The sequence below is a fragment of the Notechis scutatus genome, chromosome 4, assembly GCF_049901735.1.
Source record: "Notechis scutatus isolate UNSWTSFEM ecotype Mainland chromosome 4, rNotScu1.2, whole genome shotgun sequence".
NCBI lineage: Eukaryota > Metazoa > Chordata > Lepidosauria > Squamata > Elapidae > Notechis > Notechis scutatus.
The window spans coordinates 141574575-141599275 of record NC_142012.1 but is presented as its reverse complement, the minus strand read 5'-3'; the positions used below and the strand labels follow the sequence as shown (position 1 = coordinate 141599275).

The 24701-nt window shown below is 34.7% G+C and overlaps 2 protein-coding genes across 4 annotated transcripts in view; both read right to left on the bottom strand.

Moving 5' to 3' along the window:
* The window catches only part of LOC113410288 (carboxypeptidase B-like), a 94231-nt gene that overhangs the window by 35499 nt on the left and 34031 nt on the right, over positions 1-24701 (bottom strand). The gene's annotated exons all lie outside the window — the stretch shown is intronic.
* Positions 13038-24701, bottom strand: part of AGTR1 (angiotensin II receptor type 1) — a 45705-nt gene continuing 34041 nt past the window's right edge. Inside the window, exon 2 of the mRNA XM_026664817.2 lies at positions 13038-18371. Coding sequence (XP_026520602.1) covers positions 17234-18322 — 1089 coding nt within the window. The 5' untranslated portion in view covers positions 18323-18371 and the 3' untranslated portion in view covers positions 13038-17233. The remainder of the gene's footprint in view (positions 18372-24701) is intronic.

Genomic DNA, 24701 nt, shown 5'->3' with positions numbered 1-24701 from the left:
TGTTACAAAATTGACTATGAAATCCCCCTTCAAACTGATCTTATGAATTCTGTGCAAAGACTTATCATTAAAAGCAAGGTGAAATTATTGACCCAAATTATTTGCTAACAACTGCACTTTTTCTTAGGGCTGTAAAATTTTGTTCATATTGTATAAAATTAGTATAACATTGCAGTGTTCATAAATTTTTCTGAACTCGTATCAATAAGCTTTCCACATTTTTTCAGTACTAGGCTTATAAAATCTCCTTGAAGAGGACAGAAACAGAAGATGACTCATCTTGTCCTAAGTTGAAATTTCTTCACCTAGTTCACCAGAATTTACAACTCTGTTTTGTTTTCTGTGCTAGCTGGCCTTCACAGATGATGTAAATTACAAAAGGCCTCTTCACTGTCTGTTGTTTTTGATCTGGCGGCATGATAATATTAATTGCAAGAGAAGTACCTTCAACTCCAGATAGTTTTAACATGTGATAGGTGACCTTTTGCAGGAGGCAGTTTTCAAGCTAACTTGAGCAGTGGGTCAGCCAGCACTGCAGGCTCTTGATCAGAGAATTCCTTTTTAAAGGCAAGTAAAAAGCAATTGGTACTGCTTGTAAAGAGATTCATTTCAATGACTTCATCATCCACAGAAGGCAAGCCTGAAGAAAGATCTTCAAGGCTGTGTTCATGCCTCTGTGAAAGAAATGAATATAGGCTCAAAACTCTTGCAAAAAAAAACAAACAAGCATCTTAGCATCTGCTAAGTAGACAATCAAGTCAAATTGGTGGACATGGCTATGTAATCAATGAACCACCCTATTTGATGTAATTGTCACATGCATATTAAAGGCAAACAGAGGTTTGATCAGGCACTTGTGCTTGATCAACCTAGAACTAAGAACTAAGCAACCTAGAACTAAGGAGAAATTTTCTAACAGTGAGAACAATTAACCAGTGGAATGGCTTGGCTTCAGAAGTTGTGGGTGCTTCATCCCTGGAGGCTTTTAAGAAGAGCCTAGCCAACCACTTGTCTTGAATGGTATAGGTTCTCCTGTCTGAACAGGGGATTGAACTAAAAGATCTCCAATGTCCCTTCCATTATTCTGTTATTTGTTACATCCTGTTTTTTGCCTACTTCCTTGCAAACATCCAGTGTGAAACCGAATGGAATTATGCAAACATACAAAATTTTTGCAAGATAAATATTAAAAACTAGGGTACATTATTGATGTAATTAACGTCCTAGGAAGAGGCAGTATCCAAGAGATAAAGAACCATATGTCTTACTGCAGAACTTACAGAACCTACAGAATCTATATATATGTGGAATATTAAAAAAAAATCCTGTCAGAACAGTTTACATACAATTGTAACAAGCAAAATCTTCAAACCATCGTAAATGCAAATTCACTATCATATATATTAACTATAAGTTTTAATCCAATAATGTAGGATTCTTTTCTTTAATAAGGATGTTCATTCAATTATTTCAAGGCCAGCCCAAATAGTAACATAAATAAATGACATCCAATTATAAAACACCATTTAAAGCAGTTGTCATCAGAATAAGGAATAGTAGGAATTTGTGTACTGCATTTTAGTCAGCACTGTGTTATCTGGGAACCCTATATATACCCTATTGCCTATTGACATTTGGAATAGAGACAAAGCAAGAGGAAGGGACTTATCATGAGTGATTTTGTGCAGAATTTTCTCTAAGTGAGAGCTAGCCTTGTTTGTAATTATTTTGTTTCATCCACCCACAAATTGTGCTGGAGTTTAAATTATTTTTTTAAAAAAAGTCTTTTGGGACCTACTGCAAGATTTATTTATTTATTTGTGCAATTTCTATGACGTCTATCCCAATCAAGTGATTCTGAATTCAGAGTTCCATTTCCTGTTCTGTCTCCAGCAAAAAATCCTCCAGAAGTCACAGGATGAAATGAGAGATACTCTACCAATGGGTCACTTTGGACAGTGAGTTAGGTGGCATATAATGCAGCACTAATAGAAGATATCAGTGATGACAAACATATGTTGGAATTTCATATTGGAAAGTTCTTAAAGTTCTAAAAATAGTAGGAGGAGTTTTGTTGGCAGCAATTCTAATCTGGGAGTTAAGGTTACTTAAATCAGCATTTAAAATCCAACCAGACTCATATCAATATCTTTAACTTCTCTTTTTTGATGACATTTTGTTGGGAATTAAGGTAGGTGAGGGGAAACATGATAGAGCAATAAAATAATGCATGCTATGGAAACTATTAATAGGGAGTTTATTTCTTCTCACGCTGTTGCAACTGAAACATGATGGGGAAAATGTGGTTGAGAACACAAAAATATTATTTTCACATAGTTAAAGTATAGAATATGATGCCATTAAATAATAATGGCCAATAACTGCCAACTGAGATAACAATGAGATTCATAAATTCACAAAGGATTTGATTACTAATATTGATGTCTGTTTATGCAGAGGATAGGTTTAGAACTTTAGAGGTAGATGCCCCCAGCCTGTATATCATGCAGGTGTTTAACTCAGTGCCAAGTTTCCTCAAATTGGTGCCTTCTAGACGTAAGGACTTCAGCTTCCACCACTCAGGGCTGTCAACCTGGTGGCCTGTGAGCTGGATGTGTCACATGCACATCCCAGCTCTGCAAAGGAAAAAAATGTCACTATATGTCACATGATGGCAATGTGATGTGGCAAGTTTGACCCCCTTGGTCTAAACCATGCTATCCAGCAATCAAGCACTCAGCTGGGATACCAGTTGTATAACATTCCCTTTTATACAGTCAGAACCAGATTCAGTTGGGGTGTTATCCATAGTGAAGTTGAGTAAATCACTATTGAAAATCCATATAAACCCTGACACATGCAAGATGTGGAGAAACAAATATGAATTTTGCAGATATTTGTTTTATTGGTTGCAGATTTGTTTATTTCATGGTTCACCTCAATAAGACTGTAATACCCAGCTGCGTCTTTGTAATTAAATATTTCCTTTTGCTTCCATAAACTCAAAGCAATATTCAGTTGAAACGATGGAGCCGTAACCTTTCTTCATATCTCTAGGGAATGACTTTCTCTCTTCTGCCTAATCACATATTGAGTAGCTTGTTTACCAAATGCCACATTCTTGACCTTAAAAAGAAAAAGAAAAGCATAGCACAGATAATTTAACTGGAAGTTAAAATGTTCCAATTTGTACTTAAATCTATAGGGATTAATCTTGCTAAATACATTTTTCCCTTCTGCCCTCCCCCACCTCCTCATAGCTGACTTTTGGCAGTGAAAGTCCATCTTTTTTCTGAAATAAGAAATAAACATTAGTGGTCTCTGACCTATTCCTTACAATTCCTCTTTCCTGGGATTCCAAACGGGGAAGTCTTTACTCAGAACAGTAATATGGGAAAAGGCTTTTCTGTCCTTTTCACAGTAAAATGTTTGGAAATGCACTGTGGGAACTCTTCTTGGCAGGGTTTCTTCACAGAACTTCATGTACTCAAGTAAAGTCAGATGTTGTCCAGTTTGCATTTAACACAATGGTATTTCATTAAAAAATGTACTAGCTGGAATTCAGTATATATTGACATCTTCAATTTCCTTCCTTTATATTTTATATATTTTTTCATATGTTGCAAAACTTTAATTAATTACTTTAATTGCTTATGCAATTAAATATTCTTTTAGAATAATTTTCTCTTTTTTCTTTCCTCCAAGTTCTTCCTTTCTCCTTATACTGTAGTTTTCTTTTGCTTTTGCATAAGCAATTAAAGTAATTTTACTTAAAAGGAAGGTATGCCTGTTTTTTCTTTTTAAGTTAGAAATCAGCTATTAATTACTTATAAAACCAAATTTATAGACTATTGCTATTTCATTAATTTTAATACTTTCAAAATTAAATGATAGGTTGTTGAAGACTCGAAGTGAGAAATATTAGGAAATTTATTGATCAAACTGAAAAAATAAAATGCAAAAACTGATACGTTGGTCAATAATTATTAAATAAATATGTCAATATTAAACACCAATGCAAATAAGATATGGTGGCACAGTGGTTAGAGTGCAGTACTACAGGCTACTTCTGCTGACTGTCGGCTGCCTGCAATTTGGCAGTTCAAATTCCACCAGGCTCAAGGTTGACTCAGCCTTCTATCCTTCCAAGGTGGGTAAAATGAGGATCCAAAATTGTTGGATGCAATAGGCTGACTCTGTAAACTGCTTAGAGAGGACTGGAAAGCACTATGAAGTGGTATATAAGTCTAAGTGCTATTGCTATATGAAGTTGAAGACTTCTTTGGCTCAGAAATTCACAGAATTGTGACTTTAGCCAGAAAAAAAGATTTTGACAAGTGTAGACAAAATGTTAAGGTGCAGACACTGCTGAAAATAAAGATATATATTATCAAGATTGTGGTTTTCCCAGTTATAACATATGGAACTTCAGAAAGGTGAAATAATGAAAAATGGATGCATTGGAATTGTGATCCTACAAAAAATGTTGAAAATTCTTTGAACTCTAGGAATAAAAATATAATTCAGTAATAAACAAAGTGAAAGCAAGTTGTTTGGGTGAAACATTAAAATGAAGTAAAAATGTAGATATTTTGGACATATGATACAAAGGAAAGAGAAGCTAGCAGTAAACATGGTAGATAGACATGCTGACTTCAGGATACAGAAACAAGGGACTTCCGGTGGTGCTTCCTTCGCAGATGGACCAAAGACCGCAATCATGCACAGCTTTAATCCATGCTCTCCCGTCGGAGGGCTCTGAACAGAGCCAGAACCACCCTGTAGGGGTGGTGAAGAAGGGGGAGATTCCCAGCTGGGTCAAGGAGAGCTGCATCTGCCCTCCCTGCTAGACATTCTCCCTCCAAAGACAGGATGTAGCAGTGGTCAAATACAACCAGCCTGAAGAAGAAAAGCTAACCAGGATAAAGATCATGCTGGAGCGGTGAAGAAGAGGACAGTGTGAGGACTGGGCTAACCAGGCACAACATTTGGATACAAAGGTACCCCAGAATTAAGGTATTAAGAAATTTTTAAGAAAGACAGTAAAAGCGGTGACCAGAGAAACTGGGGAAAAAAATTGACAGCTCAAAGTGGCTTTGAACTTTGAAAGGATAAACTCAAGGAGGAAGCCAGAAGAAAATATTTTTTTAAATTGGATAAATATATGGTTTTGGCACTAAATAGCCATAACTAAAAGCTGAAGTTGAATGTGTCAAAAAAAAAAAAAAAAAAAAAAAAACCAACAGTAACTGATAATTGGATTTATTGGACTTTTAAAATTTAAAAGCCCTAAACAGAGAAAAGAAAGTGGAAAAAAGGGTGGAATTTGGACATAACAGAGAGCGCCACCCAATGGTAAAGGAGAAATTTTAGTGACTCTTTAAAAAAGAAAAAAATCCTGGTTCTTTCAAAAGTGGAACTTGATACAAAATAAAATAGTTGTAATAAAATATTGTTGTAATAAAATAGAAACCCTGGAAAGTAAAAAGTGAAAACACAAAATATTAAAATAAATGAAAGAAGCATGAAGAAATTATTCTGGGACTGTTTGGTGATTTTGGCATAAATTTAAACTTATGGATATTGGAGTATTTGATGAATTCAGAAAAAACTTAAAGAGGAATTAACAGAAGCTGATCGTTGGAAATAAATATCAAAGACTGGACAATTGGTCTGATTTAAAGATTGAAGAAAAGATAAAGAAAATATAAAAGAAGTGTTTAAAAATGGCAGAACTTTTTTTGGAACTAAAAATGGAATTAAGAAACATGAAAGAAATGTTACATGAAAGAGGTGAGTCATGCTGTCTTGCCTTACAATCATTAGAAATGGTGATTCTGGAGTATGAAGAACAACAAGGAGTGCCAGAAGGGGAGGAGCTGATCAAAGAAGAGGCCAGCTTCAACGAACAATTGGAGCAACAAACATTAAAGTGAAGGAGAAATAGAATGGGAATTAAAAGTTGGAGATTTGAGGAGGCAATCAAAAATGAAAATGTTTTGAAAGCCAAAGTAAAAGGAAACAGCAGAAAAGGGAATTACAGAAGAAAATTTTAAAGAGGGAGAGGGATAAGAATTGGAGTAAGAAATGGAGGGAAAAAATGAAAGGAAAAAGAAGTAATAAGAGAAAGGACCAGGAAATAAAGAGATATGGAAATCAAACAAAAATGAAAAGAAATTGTTTAGTTATGAGACATAGAGATAATGGTTCGATAAGGATTTAGAAAGGGGATTCTGCAAGGTAATATGGTGTAATATAAATGCATTTGAAGTAATAAACTATTTAGAAGGTAGAAAAAAATAGATTTTTAAAATGAAAAGATTGGAACTGATATCCTCTTGTTACTAACTACTTGTTTTTTGTTAAATTATACACGGAGATAAATGGAATAAATGTGAAAAAGAGAAACTATAGTAAGTATACTAAATATGCCTAATAAATATAAGAATATAGTTAAAATGAATCATAAGGATTGTTATAAAAAGATTAACATCAGTTTTTAATTGAATAGATTAATTTATTTGAAATTATAAATGATTTAATATAATTGAAGGTGAAAATGCCAGGCAGAATCTGGCCTAAAATGCATATGTGTTATGTAGTTGTTAGGACATTATTGTTATTAACTTTTAAGATGGTAATTAAAAAGTGATTATATTGTGATAAATTATTATTATGAATGAAAGAGGAATTAATTAAATGATGTATAAGATAAAGAGGTGGTACACTCAAATTAGTAATTAAAGGGCAAATTTTTTGAATTATTTGAATTAAGATGGAACTTTTGGAATAATGAAATAAGAATGAAATTGCAAATGTGACAGATAAAAGTATAAAGTATAATGAATATGAAGATATGAGTATTATTTAAGTAAAAAGAAATAAGTTAAGAAATGAATAGAAAATGTATAAAATAAGTTTGAAGAATATAAGAATATCTGAGAAAATTTATAGAAAATATGAAATGTAATGATATAATATGAAATCAAATGTGAAAGGTGAATATGTCACCAAGGTCATGTTTCTATGGAAATGTGAAAACCTGGAACCATGCTGTTCACTAAAAGAGATGTTTTTGAAATATAAAAAAAGTTTTACAAAAAAAAAGGATACAGATACAAGAAATCAGAGAAGCTATTAGCAATGTATCTTGGCAAAATTATGCCCATCAGGTCACAGATTATTGAAGGAACTAAGCAACTGAACAACAAGAACATATTTGCTTTTATTTTTACAACAGCATCCAGGGCCTTGTTTGGGTGTGAAATTAGGCTCATGGTGCTCATATTATTTAATGAATATACATGATATTTGACTATATTATCATATTAGTGGAATTAGAAAATGCTATCTTAAAACTTGACACTTTTCCTGAAAAGCACAAGAGAAGATCAGAATAGCAAAGCCATAATTTTAGAAGTTATAATGCTGTACTTTGAATACAGGAAGAAATCCTAAACTGATGAAATCAGTATTTTGGTACTGACTAAGTTTTACAAGAGTTTTAAACTAGACCTTTATCTTTCTTTCTTAGAGATGAAAACTGAATCTGGGCTCCTCCATACAACTCATGGGCTTACCACTCAGCTTTGACCTTTCTACACTTGATTCATTATGTCTGTTTTCTCAAGTTTTAAATCATATAATAAAAAGTCTTGATAAAGTAAGGCTAAATGTGATCTTGCAAGTAGTGCATAAATCTAGACAAATGAAGGAATATAGCTAGCCAGATGCTGATGTACCCTGTACATGTTCAAACCCCAATTCAATGGGGCTGTGTTAGTGAAAGTGTAGAGCTCAGCTTACTGAATATAAAAATAAGCTTTTATATGAATACAAATACAACAGATGTGGTACCAGAGACCAGCAAACGTGCAAGTGTTTGAATCCTGTGTTCTTAATGAGAGCATCTGGTTTTCTTCTATTGCTGAACATTGTTTTTTCTTGATGATAGTTTTTATTCGGCATCTTTAAGAATAGTGGTTCAGAAGCTAGTCCTGCTTCATTCAGTGGGACTTTTCCTGCATCTATTTATTTAAGATGAAACTATAAGATTATCCCTATAATGTGTAAGATATTTTTTTCATTGAAGAAAAAAGAGATAGGTGCAGGTTGATTGCTTTTTTTTTTTTTTACTAAGTAATGAGGCAATTAAACAATGTTCAGAAAAATGGATGTTAAGTTTCAAAGACAGCAAAATAATTATATTAAATGCTAATTTAATAGAACAGTGCTACCATATGATGAAAAGCAGGGTAGAAGAGAATTTCATTTGAGAAAAATTATAAAATTAAACTTTAAAATGTTACCAACATTCCAAAATTTCTTATACTTCTTTTCTGAAGATAACGAATTCTTGCTATTCACAGTGAAATCATATAAGTGTTTATTCATAAATCTATATAGGATTGCAGACTTGCAGGCTAAATATATTTATTCTGGGAAGTGAAACTCTGCTGACTTAAATTCAAAGAGAAAGTGAGAAAGGGCCATATTGGATTACCAGGTTGAATAGTGTAATTATTCTGAAACTTTGGCTAATGGCTGAATATTAATATTAATATTACTTTGATTTTGATTTGTAGTTCTATTGCTGTCTCTCATTTAAAATGACTGCTGTTTTTCTTTTTTGCTATTTTAACATGATAAAGTGTAGCCTTAATTTTGCTTACTTCCCATTCTGAATGAAACATTAACTTTTTTAAAAAACACAATAACAATAAAAATTGATGGAGAGAAATCTTTTATAATCTGAACTTTGTATACAGCACATGCACATTTTGCTTCCATAATAATAAGGTGCCTTTCACAAATTTATGCTTAGTTATCTATATTTGTTTGAATATGTACTTCAGATAATCACCTCATATTTGTGTCATTATGGTCATCATATACATTTGTCCATCAGCATTGCACAAAGAAAATGAAATGCTCAAAATCCATAATTTCCTCCAGATCAGTTCCGTGGGGATGTAGCATGACCATTCTCTTCTTGCAGCTGTTCATTTCTAGGAGGTGGCAACCCTTTATCAAAGAGCTTAAAATGCTGGTATTAAAATCTTGTTATTTTTGTTGTGCTTGTTCATAGAGTAACATGATATTGTAGACAGGAATGGATCTGTCAGATTACATCTGCCATCTATGTCCTATTATCTTGAATAACAAATCCCCCATTGGTTTTAATGACCACTTTAGGTATTACATCTTGTGGGGACAGTCTCATGACAGTTATTTGAGCTGTATCATAGTCATGCAATGAAGCCAGCTGTCTACTTGTGGAATTGTGTTCACCCAAAAACTGGGTATTTGGCCTTTTCAATCTTCTACACATGATCTTCACTGCAACAAATAATGCAAAACTTCACATCCTTGTTAACAAACAACTAGCAAGTTGTGGTCCTTGCAGCACTGACAGAAATTATCTGGAGGTTTTCAAAGCTAGGCAAGGGATTTTTTTTGCTTGTTGCATATATCACAAGCATGTTTTTGTAAGAAAGCAACCAAATATTTCCTACCCAGCTTAGTTAGTAATGTATGAAGAGCTTGCGGGTAAGGCTACTAGACATCTTATAGGGCTACCAGATTTAAGGTGCACTACTAGATGGTAGTATAGAGATTGCTGTTATTTAATGTGATCTGGGTTTTTGTAGCCCTGAACAGATGTTCTATATGCTTTGGATTTTGAGAGTCCAGCCAGTTTGATCAAGGGCACAGGAAATATTCCTAAATATCTAGAGGCATATTTCCATATTTCCACAGATTTTATGGTAGAAATCTGAATTCACTGCTAAATGAATGACAGGAATAAAATGAATCCATTTGCTGAGGTTGATGAGATAAATATCCCTGCCACCCATTTGTATAACAAGTATCTTGAAAAAGAATTTCTGAAAGCTGTTTTTCAAAGAGCTTATATGTACATATATCAGTGTTGTTTGATATGTTGTGCTACACATATTTCAGGAAAATTGCCCTTAATTGTTTGTTAGGGAAAATTGTAAAAACGTATTCAGATAAACATATTGTTGCAACATATCTACCTTCAGCACTTTGGCTCAGAAATTTCTTAAATAATTGTATAAATAAAATATCACTTAGATTTAATTTCCATAAGAAATAATAACTCTGCAAAATCTGCAAGAGCCACTGACATCTCAATTAGCAAAACAAACATGAAACAGAATTTATGATATACTGACCTTTATTTCTTTCACATTTTTTTTCTTTTGCCAACGCATCTTTTTGCTTTACTTGATGATGTTTTCACTTCTGCTGTACCACATAATCTTTTCTCTTTACTTGGATTATGCATTTGCCACCTTTTATGACACAATATTAGTGCTGAGCAGTAAAGTGAATGTTATTACTTCAAAGAAGCATTACTTGCTGACAAGAATTAATTAGAATTCTAAATCGTTACCGAAATCTTCTATTCTACAGTGAGAGCTTTAGTGAAATGATGGAAATAGATAATTAGCACTGCTATTCTGTCTGTTCAGTTTGGATAGTCCATAAAAGATCTGATGCTTCCTTTTCCTGAAATAAACAAAACCAGCTTCTGAACTGTCAAAAAAACAACAGCAGTTCTTGAAGGCTAATCATTAGCAGCTTTTGTCACTGACATATAATTATTTCACAAATTCTGCTTCAATCAGGAAAAAAATATGCTTAAGTGCCAATAAAGTTTTAAACCTAGTATATATATTTTTCCACTGGAAAGGGGGAAACACATTTCTCCACTGGGGTGGGGAGAACACTTTTTAAATACATTTTCTGTATGATATGCAATAGAGAGTTTCCTCTAATCTGATTCCTTCCAGAAGGATTGTACCAATGTAGCAAGCATGCTGGCTGGGGAATCTGGCAATTGCATCAGAAAACGCCAGGTTTTTCAGCAACCGGAAGCACATTAGATGGCTAATGGATTTGGTCAAATAGGTTCTAGGTTTGTTAAATCCAGCTCTTTTGACACAAATATGATCCTCAACAAGGTTAATTTTGTCCTTGGCAAGCCATCACAGCTGAAAATTTGTCAAGAATTCTTCAGCTTCATGCATGAATTTTGATTTGCCTTGTGTAAAAGACCCTTTGGTATCTTTTGTGCTTTTGTGTTTAAAATCATGAAAATGATTAGTGTAATAAGGTGGTTTTCTCTCAAAGAAGGAACCAGAATAAAACACCACATTTTAAAATATATATTTATTTTTTTTCTGTTAAATTACATATTATTAATTTCTGTAGTATCTTTTGTAAAGTTGTGAAGTTCTTCTACTTGTGCCTCCTGTCTTCCACATTTTATATCTGCAATAGCTGCCATTGTTCCTATAAACTCAAAATGGCCATCAATATCTTGTTTTACTCCTTTATCCAAAATGAAAGGGAAAAGGTCCTTTCTGACACTAGAAACAAGGTGTCACACCAAATCTAGCAAAGGATGCTCAGCCCTAGATCAAAGTTTCTAATCTGGGTGAATCTTCTGTATTAAACATAATAAAATGCTAATAAAACATATAATGCCATGATGCATTCTAAATTCTTTGTCTGCTATAATATTTATCCATGTTAAGAATCCATCTGAAGAAAAGATGGAGAAAATGCTTTCACTGTACATTAGTGAGACAAAAATGTTTGAGTAATGTGTTTAAGAATAAGTTAAAATTTATGAACACATTTCTCAATGCAGTTGGATTGCAACATTTGATAGTGATTCCCTAATTCTATTTTTCCACTGATTCAGTGTTTCATTATATGAAAGTTTGTTTTTCAAAACCTGGCATTAAGTGAGAAAAATACATTCCAGGAGAATTTTTTCTGTATCCACACTATTTTGAACTCAGACTTTCTTTTGCTTGTTTTTCCCCCCACATCAAGTTCCACTTGTGGACTTCAATTTCTAGAATTGCCCAGCCAGCCATGGGAGCTGGGGAATTCTAGAAGTTGGAGTCGACAAGTAGTAAAGTTACTAAGGCTGGACACCCCGTCTAAGGACATAGATCCAATCTCAAAATATGGGGAAATTTCAAGACTATGAGAACCATTGGGCAGTGGAACAGCTGGCTTCCTACTGTCATAGGTGCTCCACCATTGGATGTTTCAAACAAAGGTTAGACAGCTGTTTGCCTGGGAAGAGAATTGGACTACAAGATTTTTAACTATTTTATGAGTCTCTTTACATGTCTTCCCAACATTCGATTGGATTGGAAAAAATAAATTGGCAGGGGTAGCAAGCACAGAATATATTCTGGATGTTTTTCTACCCCCTTTACCAACATAGACATGAGTATTTAAGCTCTTTCCTTGTGTTGCCTATGTGTGTACTAAATGTGAACATTTAGTGCATGTGCTCTTTTGCTGCCTACCAAACACCTACACGAAATTTGGTCTTGTTTTATTCATTTTTGTTTTGAAATTTAGTCAGCTCATAAAGAGAGTCTCAAGATTTCCCCCCACCCCCAGACTTTATTTTCAACATTCAATTGGATTGGGATGAATAAGAATCATGCTACTTGGAGATTCAGTAAAAATATGCAGAACAGAGAAGAAGCATCTGGGACCTGTGTGTGAAATGGGTCAAACTGTCAAAAGCTATGCTGTCCTGTTGTGATGCAAGCCTCTTCGTACATATTATTACTTGGTGTAATTGCCCAAAAAGTGAGAAAAGATGTGATAGTGTGGTGCTGCTTTCATCACTTTCTCAAAAGTAGCAGCAGCTGCAAATCCCCACGATACACAATGTATAACCTGAAAAATTCCCAGGTGATGGTTTAAATGGATAATCTGTTTTAGAACTGAGATACTGTAGGATTGGACTCTGCTTTCTACCAAGGCCCCTGATTCATCTAAAAGTATTTCAGTTCCTATGAAAACTGGTATCAATTCAGTGGATTTTCTGGTGGTTATACAAAAATACTTTAAAGTACTATCAATAAAGTCATATTCTATTATAATCCCTGAACCCATTCTCTGATATTATTCTCTTTTTCCTTTATGGATTTTGCTGTGATGTGTTTCTGTTTCACTTGAACAGAGACTTGTGAGACACTCAATTGTCTTTTATTCCTTCATTTGATAACAATATTTGCTCAATGGTAGCATGCCACATATAATAGAAACTACCATTTCAGAATAATAGATTATACCTGTGATTACATGACAAATGTTAACTTTTCTTGTTTTAGCTATTGTAACTAAGGTTGTCTTGTCAATTTGAAAAATGTGTGGACTTTAACTCCCAGAATTCCTCAGCAGCAACGTCTTCAAGTTGGTCAGGTTGACATACACCAACTCTGCTGGAGTTTGATCCTGATGGCTCAAAGTTGACTCAGCATTTCATCCTCCCATGGTCGGTAAAATGAAGACCCAGATTGTTGGGGAAAATAATGCTGATATTGTAAACTGCTCAGAGAGCGCTGTAAAGCACTGTGGAATGGTAAATATGTCTAAGTGCTATTGCTATTTTATTCTTTGTCAATTTTCAATGACATTCTGAATCCTAGTATACTGTGGTTGTTCCGAATAGCATTGGCTGGCTAAGGACTTAGTGATTTATAGTAACACAAATGTGGGAACAATTATATTTTGAAATACTAATACAGTATATATGAATTTTATTTTTCACAGCTTTTGTTAGATATAGAACCTATATTATATTCATAGCTATTTATGCTATGCATGTGAACATTAGTTACAACATACTGAGCCAACAAAGGAAACTACAAACATTAACAATTTGTTTGCTTTTGATGTTAGATGTATCAAACATGAAACTAAATTTCATATACAGTGAACATATTTGTATGTGCAAGGCTGAAATTATTAAAAGAAATTTAAATCCATTGATAATTCATAAATACTTTCAACAGACTTCTAACATTAGTGTTTCCAAATGTATACTATTGTAGAATTACTAATAAAATATCATTAAAAAATACATTTCTTTTTGCATGTTTTCTGTGCCACTAACTGATTGCTACCTTTCTGCTAGTTAATCCATTCTGTAGATGTTTACATTTTATACTAAATTTTCAAGAAATTGCTTTACATCCACGATGGGAAGAAATGAGTACAATAAAGTACTGTTATTAATAAATAGAAATAAATATGATTTCATTTACAAATTCAGCAAGCCAACATTTAAAAATAATTCTGCCAGCAGAAAAAAAGTATTTTTAATAGATATGGCAATAATTGAAAATAAAAGGTATTCCTGTGTTAGTTGATGTATATGTTTTCTGTTTAAACAGAGAGCAATGTGATCTGTTTTCAAGATGATAATCTGAAATGAAGATGACAATAAAAGTAAATGCATAATTTTATATTGGTCCTTTAAGAAACAAATGCAGATATTCAGTTGGAATTATAAAGGACAACTGCACTTATATTTGAAGTTGAGTATCTCTTGTCATGTGATCGAAGATTTTAATACATTTTTGTCTCAGTTTACGAAAATAGTTCTATTTCCATGGATGCATGCATGCATCCTATTTTCCTTCAGACTTTCTAGCTGAACATCTGGACATACTATTCTACCTTGTTTTCTATGTAATTTTAATTCTTCATGTTTGGAGAGTCTTTAAGCAAGAGAATGCTTTGAACCACACTATTCTCCTTTTCTACTTATACCTTAATGACTTATGGCAGTGTAATACATCCTTTTATTAAATACATTGCTAAACTATACTCTTAATAGCTTCAGCTGACATCCGCAATAGTGAAGAGTTAGTATTGTAACAGGTGAAGGAAAACAATGTTTTAATTAAAGGTCTTAAAGTAATGTTTTGCACCCACAGAAATATTAATAAAGGATCCTTCTACTATAGGGGTGTCAAACTCGATTTAAGGGCTGCATCAGAGCTGTTTGACCTCAGGAGGCCAGGGTAGGCCTGTCCAGTGTGGGTGTGGCCAGCTTGATGTCATTCATGTTGGGAGGTGGTGCCTTTGATGGCCTGAGCACTCTGCCAATGAAAATGGGCTCCTGAGCGCCATTTTCAGCTGAGACAGCCTCCTACAACCCTCTGCCAGCAAAAATGGAGCTGGGTTGTGCATGCCTGCCCCCCCTGAGCTTCATTTTTACTGGCAGAGGCACTGTAGACTGGTCCTTCACTGTTTCCAGGGCAGCCCCATGGGCCAGATCTAAGCATCCCATGGGTCTTGAGTTTAACACCCCTGTTCTACTATCGTCAAAGCAGATGTTATCAGAATATATATTTTTCTTAAAGGAAAGTTGCAATATACTATTAAAGCAATTTTAAACAAGTAATCCATATCCTTTGACTGTTTGGCAATGTAGGATTGACCACCTGGAGCCTAAGATAGCCAGTTTTACATAGCTTTAGAAGCATTGATCTTAGGTTCTGTTAAACAGACAGATGTAAATCCAGCAGTGGGTATGACTATTAATCCCTGTCTTCTTTGCTTGAAGTTTTTGACCATTATCTGTTACTGAATTAAAATACTAGATATGAATCCTTACTATGATCAAGAGTACTTTTAATTAATGTAAAATTATAGCTGCATGGTTCTTTGCACAAAGTAAGTTTTACATATTTAAAAGTATCCAAAATATATACATAGAGAAATAGTGATTAGGAGCTCTGGGATTGATAATAGATGCTAAAAGAATGTAGATAGCACATGTGCTTAGTTTGCAATAAGAAAATAAATCCATCTGATTTTAATACCTACTGATCCCAACAGAGGTTCTATACTGTACAATACCTCTTTCTTTTTATTGCTGACATAGCCCTACCAGGCCTGTCAAACTGACGGCCCATGGGCCGGATACATCATGCATAGGCCATGGCCACCCCAGTTTGGCAAAGGCAAAAAAACTTGCAATATGTCACAATCCAGCCTGTGATGTGATCGAGTTTGACACCTGTGCCCTAGACTCTGAGTATTCTTTTGGTTCATTTTTTGTATACTTTAAGGGCACTGTCTTGTTCATATATTATAGAATATTAATATAGCATGTCTATTTATTTGTTCACATGCGTGTCTATGTCGATAGGGATGGTGGATGAGTGCCTTTTTGGCATCATGCCATATTTGGTTGGCTCTACTGTAGTGGTTGTCAAACTTGGCAACTTTAAGATATATAGAGTTCAACCTCCCAGAATTTCCAAATGCACATTTACCACATGCAAATTTGAGTATCTGTGAGAATTTTTTTGTGTATCAAGTTGCCCTTTGACTTCCTTCTGCCTTGAATCGAAGTATCTAGGAGCTGAAGCTGGTGCAAAATGTGATGGCCCTGGTAGTTATATGAACCCCAAGACTGGCACATTGAACCTCTGTTCTGCAAGCTGTATTGGTTGCCAGTTTGCTTCTGAATTCAGTATAGGTCAAAGTGCAGGTTCTGACCTATAAAGTGTCTTCCAGAAACATTATACTGAGCTGACAGTACAGTAGTCATTATAGTTGTAACATGGGCCATCTAGAAGATATCAGTTTAGGAAAGGCTGTATTATCAAAACTTTTCTGTATCAACACCCATTTTGAAAGGAACTGTATTAAATAAACAATAGTAGTGATGTACTTCTGAAAGACAGTTAAAATTGTGTGAAAGTAAACAGAAATTTTCCTTAGATATATTTTGCCAGGAGCTTATAGAGAGGGAAATACTTTCAGAATGAAGTTTTTGTTCAACTACGTTTAGAAAGAGTGCTATATTAAGAATGTAGTACAATTTAGATGTATATGTTACTTGAACATGGAAAAATATTTTATGTAAATATGGATTCATTCTATAATGCATTACATTTTTACTCTTATTTCAAAATGTTATTGTATTACTGATATACGTGAGTTCAGTTCTGGCACTTTTCAGGCTCTGAAGAAGATGTATGTATGTAATAAAATGTAGTACAGGGAGGATTTCATTATAGTTAAGCAGGGAGTTCTTTCACTTTCTTTAAATACACCTTTCCTTTCCTTTCTGGATTCTGAAATAAGTCTTCTATATAACACCTATGTATAAGCCAACATAAGATAATTTCAGATTCTTCTACATGTAGTTGGATTAGATGTTATATCACACATTATCTCCCACTAAGCTCAGACACTGGAAGGTATGATGCCGGCATTCTTTGTTTAAGGTGTTCCTCTTCATAAACATGAAATGAAGGTAGGCCCCAGTTTTCACAAGGATGAAGTATTTCAGATGGTCCAACACTGCAGAATGGGAGCATTGTCGCTTTGAGCAACTAACAGCAAAAAATGTGCTGCTATACTATCACTCAGCAACCAGAGATCCTTTTTTTCTGGTAGTGCGAATTAAGTCATCTGAGGGTCTATATGAAAGAGAAGTCATCTTTGTCGACAAACTGGAATGCCTGACATTTGGAGGGATATATTTGAGTAGCTGAAGGAAGTATTTTCTAAAGTTTTTCCCCCAAAAGCCATAAAAGACAGGATTCAGGCAGTTGTTAAAGTAAGCTAAGCAGATTGTGAAGGGCATAGCTGTATCCACAATATCTTCAATATCACAGCTCTTAATCACATCAAGTTGAATCAGCACATCTATAAAGGTAAATATTTGATGAGGAATCCAAGAAAAAAAGAAAAACAGAACTATTGCAACTATCAACTTAAAGATGTCATCCCCTCGGCCATTATTCTTCTGAAACTGATAAGCCTTTTTCAGAGTTTTCCAGATTAATATGTAGCTTATTAAAATGACCACAAAGGGAATGATGAAGCCCAGAATATTTTTGGATAGGCCTAATCCAATATTGATGGTTATGTGGTTGGTTGAATTCCTGCGTGTGCCATACCAAAAAGCACATACGGTGATGTTTTCATTTTCAAGGACATATGCACGGCGGTGAATCCCAACAGGCAAGCTGGCAAGGACTGCCAACAGCCAGATGATGATGCAAGTTACCCGGGCAACGAGCATGGTGCGTCGAAGACGGGCCTTCATGGGATGCACTATTGTTAAGTAACGATCTACACTGAGACACGTCAAGAGAAAGACACTTGCGTACATATTGAAGGTTGCTGCAACTGAAGCGATCTTACACAAGCAGTTGCCAAAAGGCCAATGGTACTTCATGGCTGTTGTAGCTGCCCATAATGGTAGAGTTACTAGGAAACACAGATCTGCCAGGGCTAAATTAAGCAGAAAAACACTGGCCACAGTTTTCAGCTTCATGTAGAAGTAGATGATAATCACAACCAGGCTGTTTCCAAATATACCAATGATGAAGATAATGCTGTAAACAGTTGGAACCATAACAAAAATGTAGCTGTGCCTTCCCAAAGAGGGACAGTCAATGGGGTTCTTTTTATCGGTCTCTTCTGCAGTAATATTTAGGATCATTGTGATCTGTTCTTCAAGAGGCTATATGGGAAATTGATACCAACAGTACCTGAGAAGGAAAAATTAAAAGGTTATTATCTTGTTTTCTGGTTCAATGTATTAAAAGTACTCACTTTACAGTTCCTTAACACCATCTTTAAACTGCTATAATATATCAGGTCTCTTTGATGGTTAGGTACTTTATCCAGTAGTTTGGTTTCTGGCATACAAACTTTCATTGGGCAAAGACCACATTAAACCAGCTGTCTGAGTACGTCCAGCAATATACCCAAAGCAACACTTTTGCTTAACATTACATTGCATTTTATGCTTTCTTCCTATTTATCCATTTGTTGTATACCAGATTAATTAGTATATGGGGTTTTAGTTTTAGATTGAACTCTATGGCCTAAGTAATAGTAAATATTTCTTGAATTTAGGTATAACCAGTGCTTTTTTTAAAAAAAGACTTCACACTAGAGCAAAAGATGACCATGATTCTGGATGCATTGCAGCACGGTAAATAAATGAGATGTTGTCCAGTGTTCTGTTATCAATGCAAAAATTAAATATAGCACAACTGCTAGATTCCAAATACCTTAGAGTTCTGTATCTGTTACGTTAGGAATAGATATAATAAACATCTGGTTGGTCTTGGAACACTACGACAAAGAACACAGTTAAATGTGCATTTTAATGGCTCTCTAAAGGCATTGTTTGAGATCACAGAGGTTTAGCAGACATTAAGATAAGTGAAATAGAACATTCAAGAATTGTTCAGACTATTTATTTGAAATGATGCAGATCCCTTGCCATTTAATCAATTTAGGTTATGATTAGGAAATATATTGGCTTTATTCTTAAAATCACATTGCATGTGCTAAAACCAACCTGGTTAAATAAATACATAAACAATGTATTTAAATAAATACATAAATGGTTAAATAAAAACAAAACAATGTTTTAATGCTAATTATAATTTTTTAAAAATGAAACAATTTTGTATTTCTAGTCCACTGTCAAGATGACAAAAGATTAGCAGTACATTATGTTAGGGAAAAAAGCTTATTACAGTCAGTGTTTTAACTGTCATGCAAAAACTCTTAATGAAAAGATCCTGGTTTCCATGTGGGTCACTTGTGAGTCTGAAGAGTGTAGGCCTACATAAATGATAAACTAAATGAATTAACATTTGGAAGGAAGCAGAGGTGATATTCAGAAGGTTCTGACCAGTTCTGGAGAACTGGTAGCGGAAATTTTGACAAGTTCAGAGAACCAGCAAATACCACCTCTGACTGGAGATTTTACAGTATTCTTCCTCTACCACGCCCACCAAGCTACGTCCACAGAACAGGCAGTAAATTTTTTTGAATCCCACCACTGGAAGGAAGGGCTAACAAACACTATTCTTTCCGGTCTTTGTCCACACACCATTATTATCCAGGACCTAGTATGTATCAACTGATTAAGCTTGATTGGGATTTGTAAGGCTTAGTTACTTTTGCAAACACAGATTGACTAGTGACTTCAAAATACTGCATAAATTCAAAAATGGTTTAATCAGAGACATGATGAAATATGTTGGGTGTGTGAACACAGCCACTTTGCACAATTTCTGTAGTTGCATCCACATAGTGATGTGATTGATTTTAATCAAAAATCTTTAGCTGGATCTCTAGGGAAAAAAAACCCCCTAGGTTGGCAGTTTTACGCTAACATTAGCAGAGGGAAGCAGCCATCTGGTCCCAATTGTCATCTGATCTACTAGCTGGCAAAACAGGGACATTGTGAGTAGATACAAGGAACTTCTTTTCTTTTCTTTTTATGAAAGAAAAGGAGGGGGGAGGATGATTTCTTAATTCACAAAGTACTAGAATCTTTGGATATTTCTCCAGTTTGAAAGGGAAGACCTTCATTACTCTCAGCTATTGGCTACGTTAAAAATGAACAATATTTAGTTCCAATTCTGTAAGCTTCAGATTCACTATACCAAGCAGTAATACTTTGAAATCTGCAGATAATAAAGACCCTGTAGAGAAACTGTAGGTTGGTTTTACAGTACATTTATGAATTATCAGTAAGTGGAGGGCTAATCCTGTGGCTGATTTCTAAGGTTGAAACATATTGGGATGATTTAATGAGTAGTCCTGAAATGTAAACAATTATTGTGGGTTTTGTGGTCAGCTGTGGAAGAGAGTTTAACTAGCATATTTGCAGTGAAGATTGTTTATAAATTTTATGGCAAAACTGATTTTTTAAAAAGTGAACTTTGCTTCTTTGTCCATGTACTAGTAGTCCGAAAACAATAAATCACAATATGAAGTAGAATAAATAAACAAAATCCATTTAATAAAATGCAATACTTTGAATGTAGCATGCTGTAAGCTAGCCTTTCCCTCTCTGTTATCCTGGACTGGAACTCTAAGAATTATCAACCATCACATAGGAAACTTTGACACTGGAGGAAAATTCACATGAACAATTCATTCAAACAGAGATAGATTCTCAAAAATTATTTGAAGTTAACAGTTAGGATTTTGGAAATGGATTGAAAACATGCACATGCTTGTTCCATATTTTAAGCGGCTTAAATAGAGAACATGGGGACTTTTTTTTTTACATTTTACAGGTGGTTTTCTGAGTGAGCTCTAAAGTTCCTGAGCCTTCAACTCAACATGATGTTCTTCAAAACATTTTTGACAACTCCCAACACTTGTAGAACACAATGACTATGACAGTCAGTTGTGATTCACAACACGTGCAAAATGTCAAGCTGCTCTCAGTAATTTATACTGATTGCTACTATTTGTTGTTTAAGCACTTTCATTTGACATCATGGAGTCCTAAAAAGTAACACCTGTATAATTTTCTCATGATAAGGTAACAGTGAGATATATTCATAACCTTATCTTACCTTAACCTTGGCAGTTATTTATTTGACATTTTTCATATCTTTCAGATATACAACAGCCCAATACCAAAGCTGCATGCAGGAACCACTGCTAAATCTGAATTGGATTTTTGTACCAAAAGGGAACTTCTAACATTTTGAAAAAAATGTGCTACTCTGAAATTCACAGCAACAGCACTAGTATAGAAAATTGAAAAACAAGTACTGTACAAAGAGTAAGAATTAATCAATATATATTCTTGCTAAACTGGAAAATCAAGATATCAGCTAAAGGCGATATGATGGCACATGACAGCTGTAAAATACTTTTGTTTCACACTAAGTTATTCCTTTTCCTTGCTAAAAATAATAAAAATTGCAATGCTTCTCCTTTAAAAACAGCAATATCTACTTAACATCCATTTAATTTGCCTAGCACCAATCAGGAAAAAAATGTAAAAAAAAACCAACCTAAATAATGTATGAAATATGTTTAAAAATAAAGAATCTCACATTATTATAAATGATTCTTTGCTCTATTTAGAATGTCACTTGCTGTAGCAGATTATTTAACAGCATTGATTTTAGCTAATCAAAATACAATTGGGATTAAACCTGGCTCAAGTAAAGCAATCAGCTGAGGTTCTATTTTCATTAGAACATGCATTGTGAAAATGTGTTACCTTCTTTTGATTTTTACTAGCTATCAAATAATACATTTTGGGTTTGACCTTTTTCTTTTACCCATATATAACAGTTAAAAAAAACCCTCTTCTGTTTGGTATATCACAATGTGGTTAATTATTATCAGGAATTCAACATGGAAAACCTTGCAAAGCTGAATATTTAATTAACCTAAAGAAATTAAGAAAGGACACCTAGTTTATTTGTGCCTTCAGAGTTCATATTATGCTGCCATTTTGCTGATTGCCTGTAACAAACAGATTTCATTTTAAAAAGAGAGACAGGAATTAGTCAAATCCACCCTTCCTTCCTTCCTTCCTTCCTTCCTTCCTTCCTTCCTTCCTTCCTTCCTTCCTTCCTTCCTTCCTTCCTTCCTTGAAATGAAACAATAGTACATTAGAAAAGAACAAATGTGTATATTGGGATCAACAGTGCCAGAAATCATTAATACTGTAAATCCCAGTAGGATGATTCTTGTCATTATCCACCTCTGTATATTCAAACACTGATGCATGAATGCTTGACAAAGTAGCATTCTTGACTGTGAGGAGTCTTCATTTGCATTGTGGACACATGGAGAAATTATTTGCAATGCTTCCAGCTCAGTCTAGGAAGACATTTTGCCAAATGGCAGGGCAGTGATCAGGTGCCCAAGCAATTACTTCTTTTGGATCCAGAGACAATAAGTATACCAGTGAATAAAGATGCTTTAAGCTTTATTGTTTGCTCAGGCAAACAGAGTTAAAAAGCAAAACATAAAAAGCAAACATATCAAGCAAGATAATATTCACATCTCTTATAAACTGCCAGAAGCTCCTTAATGATACTAGAGATACCCTGAGGGCAGCTAGTTTCCACAGTCCCCAATTTCTAGCTTGGATCTGTGCAGAAGCGCCAAACAACCCCAAGGTTATTATTAAAATCTGGCTAATTTTATGGCCCTGCTATCATCAGGAGATTGCAAGACCTAACAGTTACTGGCTGGCAATAGATCTGGGATGAGAATTGAAAATCTAAGGCTTTCACAGTGAAAAAAACCTTGAAACTACATAATTATCCCCTCATCTTGTTTATTCAGTAAAAATCCAAGCAGGCTAGCTCAAAATGATTTTTCTTAATATAAAAGAGAAATCAAAATATGTTACTAAACTCCTCAAGACTACCAATACTCCTCTACAGAAGATCATGAGTGTTATACATGACCTCCCTAGATATTGCTAAGTGATAGCTTAAGGGAATAAGGCAGTGTTTCTTGAAATTCTGGTTGGAATTTCTGGGAGTTGAACTTAAGAGTTGTTCAGTTGAGACACAGACATCTATTAAAAAGGCTTTCTGTATCACCAGGGACAGGAAGAAGAACCCCTATCTGAAATTCAGGGACAACAGAGTTTGAGAAGCCAATGGTATGAATCAGTTTGAATTCATACGATGCTTAAGTAACCCTATATTTTAAACATAGTTCATTGAACAAGCCATTGTAGGCTGAATATCACATATGACCCAGAAACCATATTTTGCAGGCTTACACACCCTACTTTGCCAAACCACATGCATGAGTTTTGAACTCAGCCAGTATAAGGAAGCTTTCCATATCATACTCAGATAAAATACAATTTTCATGAAATGTCTACTTTTGAAGCTGGGTAAATATTGTGACAAACATCAAAACTATAGCTACTAAATTGCTGTTTCTATACTACTGCAACTTGTATGAGTTACTGTGTAGATTTTTCCATAAATGCCAGCAGGAAGCTTGGCAACAGTACTAGGTTGTGGACTGACCTCCCTAACACTGAGAGATAAAAGTAGTCTTTGTCAATAGGCCTCATTCAAGGGGCATCAAATGTGATGCTCATTGAAAGCTTAGTCTTTCATCAAATTATATGGAGAGCTGCTAATCCCTGTTGTATATAACTGTCCTGGCTGACCTTTTATTTTCTTTTTTAATTGCAATGATTATAATAAGTCACTGATGAGAATGTGCTGTTGCTTCATACTGTTCTACCAACTATGATTTAGCACTATGCTCATTTCCTATGTTGGATGATCATACCTTCTAATTAAACTGCCTGAGATAACTGAGAAGGATGCTGGGCCTCTCTACAAGGTAAACAGCCCTTTGCTGAAATGAAAAACAAGATGAGATACTGGTTGCTGCAGCTTCCTGTGACAACTTCATTAACAGCAATCACGTAAGCAAGGATTGTAAGCCAGATTTCAAGGAAAAATAATTTTTCAGCATTTGCTTTCCAACAAGGGCATTCTTGACAGTAAGTGGATACACCCTTGTAAAAAGGTCACCTGAACAACTTATCTGAAGGATTATTTCATTGCCAAATCTCTAAATATTTGCTCTTATGTAAAAGAAGAAACAGACATCCTGCGATCTCTAGAACTTAAAATTATATTTAATGTACTTACTAAGTACATCCAGGAAGGCCAGCACATGCTAGTCAGCTGCAACCCAGATGGAAGCCTTGACACAGATGTATACCGAAAAACCACAAGCACGGATCATATCCTACAGAATGAGAGCAATCACCCCATTGCACATAAAGACAGTTGTATTCGGGCACTGTTTAGTAGAGTAGAACTCATTGTAGTACACTGACAGCCAAAGCCAAGGAGCGGGCATATCTTTATTAGATCTGCAAGCTCAATGGTTATTCCATGGACTTCATCTGAAGGTGTACTACACCCAGGGCCTGGCAATCCATTGAAGGTGCCAGTGAAACAGCTACGTGGAGGGTGCTCCTGTATATATGGAGAGTATCTGAAACTGCTGCAGGCATTTTCCTGGGGCATGGAGTCAAGGTGACACACAAA